The 4,879-nt window shown below is 32.1% G+C and overlaps 1 protein-coding gene across 1 annotated transcript; it reads left to right on the plus strand.

Moving 5' to 3' along the window:
• Positions 1-325: 325 nt before the first annotated feature.
• LOC124940363 (peroxiredoxin-2B-like) lies at positions 326-1,415 on the plus strand. The gene is made up of 3 exons (XM_047480876.1): positions 326-480; positions 995-1,074; positions 1,162-1,415. The coding sequence occupies exons 1-3, from the start codon at positions 326-328 to the stop codon at positions 1,413-1,415; spliced, it is 489 nt and encodes a 162-aa protein (XP_047336832.1).
• The last annotated feature ends 3,464 nt before the right edge of the window (positions 1,416-4,879 follow it).

The raw sequence follows: 4,879 nt of genomic DNA on the forward strand, positions 1-4,879 counted from the left end.
AGGCGATCATACATTAATTTACAAAATCCCTTTTAAATTGTGTAAATTTTCTAATAAATGTATACAAATTTATAACTTTATGAAAAGATTTACATAATTCAATTTTTTTTTAAAGATTCATGCAATATTTTATATAATTAAAATTAACAAACAAATAAAGATTAAAAAAATGTCCAAAACAATTTGTAAAATAAAATAAACAAGTAAATTAAGAGTGCAACACATACTCACCTATATATATATATATATATATATATATAGATGAAATGAGGCATATTATTATATTAAGCAATTTGTAAGGTGTAGACAATAGACAAACAAAGATATGGCTCCAATAACGGTCGATGAATCAATTCCTGATGGTACACTCGCTTACTTCGACGAGAACGATCAGCTCCAAGAGATCTCCATCCATTCCCTCGCCTCCGGCAAGAAAATCATCATATTCGCTGTTCCCGGTGCTTTCACCCCTACCTGCAGGTAAAATCATACGCACGCAATGCATTGAATTTTGGAGCTCGCATAAATGCGGAGCTAAAATTTGAAATCTACCTAGACTAAATTATAATAATATTAAGTAAACAGACAAAATTAACCTAGTTTACTATCTCTAAATTTTTTAACAACGAAAAACTGTTAGTAACGAACAATATTTTCCCATTATTGTTACCCTACATATAAAAAAATATTGTTGCTTACTCGGGCGGGTAGCCTTGTACATTGTTCTGTCTTTGTGACATATGAATTTGACTTACAATCAGAAGCTTAGATCTCTAAGTTAGTCTAGCTCTGCATTTTTGCTACCATGGATATGAATTCTAGTTGATCATTGCTAATTATTGGTGCATTTTTGTTGAAACTTGGGTGGATGCGGAGGGAGCAGACAGATTATTATGAATTTTCTAAATAAAAAGAAGAATATGCGTCTGTTTTTGTTGTGCTCCTATCCATCTGTGGTATGCTAATTAATTAATTCATTCATATTTCTTGGCAGCATGAAGCATGTGCCTGGTTTCATCGAGCAAGCAGAAGCGCTCAAGTCAAAGGGTGTTGATGAAATCTTGTGCATCAGCGGTACTTTACTTGTAAATTATAATATTGTCTTGCAATTTCATACTAGTGTGGAATTAGTAAATTAATTATTAAGTTTTGAAACTACAGTGAATGACCCATTTGTGATGAAAGCTTGGGCCAAGACATATCCTGAAAACAAGCATGTGAAGTTCCTTGCCGATGGTTCAGGAACCTACACCCATGCCCTTGGCCTCGAACTGGACCTCACTGAGAAAGGGCTCGGTGTGCGCTCCCGCAGGTTTGCGCTGCTTGTTGAAGATCTGAAAGTGAAGGCTGCAAACATTGAATCCGGTGGTGAATTCATTGTTTCAAGTGCTGAGGATATTCTCAAGGCTCTATGATCTGATCTGTGCTATTTTCTAATAAACTATGTTGCTTTTGTGCTTCACATGGTCCTTTGGTAGTTGAAATGATTTAAGTTAATAAACTTTCTACCTTTACCTAAATTAAAATGATTTATCTGCTATTATTTTTTTTATACTTTTTTTCTTCTATCAATTTTTATTTTTTTGATTCCATCTAAATGCGCCTAACATTTAAGCGGGGTCAGGTTGTCATGCTAGTTTGTCTTTAATTAAATTTTTTTATTAAGATTTAAAAAAAAATAAAGGTATTTTAATATATTATTGATAATTTGATTGATGTGAAAAAAAATTGTGTTATTAATATTAACATTAACCGTTGTAACTATAAAACAAAGGTAAAAATTAACGACATACATACAAAATAATTATTTTAAATTATTTCAATCATAAATAGTCGTTAAAAATTGAAACAAGTAAAAACACACCAGAACATTCTACAAACCTTAGAATTTATTTTTCGCATACTTTCTTTTTAAATTTAGGAAGTTAGTACAATTCTTATAATCATAATACAATTTAATTTATAAATGTGGGGTGAGAATTGATTAGGTAATATTTAATCTTTTAGATGGGTTCTTAATATTTGAGTTATCTTTTGACACTAGTAGAAAAAATGTCTTCTGTAACGACTGCTAGTAACGGCGTTCGAACGCCCTTACTAATATTTTTTATCAGTAACGGCTATAATAAACCGTTACTATTATAACTACATTAGTAACGGTTATATAAACCGTTGTAGATAGGTCCTCATTTAAAGTTTTTGGTGAGAGATTTCAGTAACGGTTTCCTTCAAACGTCGTTACTAATAGCATATCTGTAACGGTTTTCAAGAAAACCGTTACAGATAGTGAGTCGTCTTTTATTATTCTCTTCTACTATCTGTAACGGTTATAGAGAAAATCGTTACAGATAGGACGTCAATTAAAAGTTTTCTCTGCTAGTATCAGTAACGGCTTTTGAAGAAAACCGTTATTGATAGCATATCTGTAACGGTTTTCAAGAAAATCGTTACAGATGGTGAGCCGTCTTTTCATCTTCTCTTCTACTATCTGTAACGGTTATAGAGAAAACCGTTACAGATAGGTTCTCAGTTAAAAGTTTTATGCTAGTATTAGTAATGGCTTTTGAAGAAAATCGTTACTGATAGTGTATCTGTAACGGTTATTCTGAAAACCGTTACAGATAGTGAGCCGTCTTTTCATCTTCTATTCTACTATCTGTAACGGTTATAGAAAAAACCGTTACAAATAGGTTCTCAATTAAAAGTTTTCTCTGTTAGTATCAGTAACGGCTTTTGAAGAAAACCGTTACTGATAGTGTATCTGTAACGGTTATTCTGAAAACCGTTATAGATAGTGATTAATAACTCTCGCGAGTTCTTTTTCTTTTCCTTCTTCCTTTCTTTTTTTTTTCTTTCTTTCTTTCTTCTTCCGTTTTCTTCCGCGTTCAACCCGCAAATGCCGCCTGCATAGTAATCCGCCGTCGCCGGTAGAAGACGCCGATCATCCGCCGCAATCAGGTAAGTTCTGTCTTCTCTTTTCTCCCTCTACTCCCTCTTCTTTGTTCTTCGCTGCCTGCTGTCTACAATCCCAATCCGCAATTGGAGATTTCTACAATCAACGCCGCTGTCTCAATCTGGTATTTACATTGAGATTTCTTGTATACAGGTATTTCATATCTCTTTTGTGCATTGAGATTTCAGTTTAATTTCAGGAGCCGAATGCATTGTAGCTAAATATTTGATTTTGGACTATTTCCTCATCCTGCGTACCGATTGCATTATAACCAAAGGTAAATGGTAGTATTATTAGTTATACATGTTTTTTCTTGTGGAAAGTTGTTTACTACTATTTTAGTAATTGAGTAGGTCTTCCGTTTTCTAAACCTGTATAATGATAAATCTGTTCATAATCTTCTGCTGGTAGAAGAAGTAGTGTCCTTCCTATCTACACTTTAATATGTACTTGCCTATGTTATAAGGTGACCATTTATAATATATATGGTCATAACTTGGTTTATAGGTTCTTGGTGGAGCGATTAGTTGGAGAACATATTGATCTTGTCTCAAAATTGGACAAATTGGAAGCCTGATATGTTATTATTGATTTTTAATATGAAGCATAATCACTTGAAAAGATTAATTATATTTGTTGCTACTACTGATTTGTGAAGAGAAGTTGAATTTGGTGTATAAATTAATGCATGTGGGTTGATTTTTCTACCCTCTAGTATATGTTCATTCGTGATAAAAATCAACACTGAAGCTTATATGGAGTTTAAATCATCATCTTACTTACTCTTGATAAATTGAAAATCAACACACATGGTCTTCGAACTAATTCTAATTTTAAAGCATTTTTGTTTTAATTGTTTCTAACTAGTCTTTATCTGGTAGATCTATAAATAAACATGAACAATGGTTCAGTCTTCAGTCTCCTAAGTAGGTTTATGATTTATCTCTAGTTATTTGAACTCCCCTTTAGTATTTTATGTGATGAGTGAACTCCCCTTTCATGAGATTGTGTATATAAAGGATCCACAATGAACTCCATTTGATTTTTAATATAATATCAAAATTGTTGCTACTGATTCAATCATAGATTTGTTTTACAACTCTCTTTTATTAGAAAAGAGTTTGGCTGTGTGGATTAGTTAGAGTTTGGATGAATAGTTAATTTGAAATAGGACTGTGTGCATTATTAATTTCTCAATACTCTTTTTACTTCTATTTTGCAGATAATTCAATTTTCACCGTTTGAATTGCCCTTGTATTTTCTGTCGCTGATCGAAGTTTGCCCTTTCAGATTCAGGTTAGTTTGTATTTAAAATCAATGTTTGATTGTTAGATTAGTATATTATTGGATTATAGCATTGTTAGATTAGTATATTATTGGATTATAGCATTGTTAGATTAGTAGATTATTGATGTTAGGTTAGTGCACAATTTGTATGTTAGGTTAGATAATATTGAATGCAAAGTTAGATTATTTGATGTTATATTATTGGATTGGTAGATTAAGTTAGACTATTTGTATGTTAGATTATTGATGGATTGTTGTTTATTAGATTATTGCATGTTTGGATTATTAGATTAATAAATGATTTGTATGTTTGATTATTGATGTTAGGTTGTTGGATTATTAATTTGTATGTTAGGTTAGATGGAAATCCCAGACAAAACATGGATGACTATACTTTGTACCGATCCTAAATATAGTGAAGGGGTTGACAAATTCATAGAATTTGCTGAAAGGTCTACGGGTAGATCATCGATTGCATGTCCTTGTGTAAGGTGTGCAAATCGAGTATATGAGAATAAGAGTGTTGTTAGATCCCATCTGATTGTATTCGGAATAAGACAAAATTATGGTTTTTGGTATTTTCACGGTGAAAGGAGAATTGGACGTCAGAATGTAAATGTTGTTATTGAGAATGTGGAG

Source organism: Impatiens glandulifera, chromosome 5, assembly GCF_907164915.1.
Source record: "Impatiens glandulifera chromosome 5, dImpGla2.1, whole genome shotgun sequence".
In the NCBI taxonomy this organism is placed as follows: Eukaryota; Viridiplantae; Streptophyta; class Magnoliopsida; order Ericales; family Balsaminaceae; genus Impatiens; species Impatiens glandulifera.

Coding starts and splice junctions, on each gene's coding strand:
- LOC124940363 (XM_047480876.1), top strand. CDS start 326: ATGGCTCCAATAACGGTCGATGAATCAATTCCTGATGGTACACTCGCT. Junction 481..994: donor GCTTTCACCCCTACCTGCAG/GTAAAATCATAC, acceptor ATTTCTTGGCAG/CATGAAGCATGTGCCTGGTT. Junction 1,075..1,161: donor TGAAATCTTGTGCATCAGCG/GTACTTTACTTG, acceptor TTGAAACTACAG/TGAATGACCCATTTGTGATG.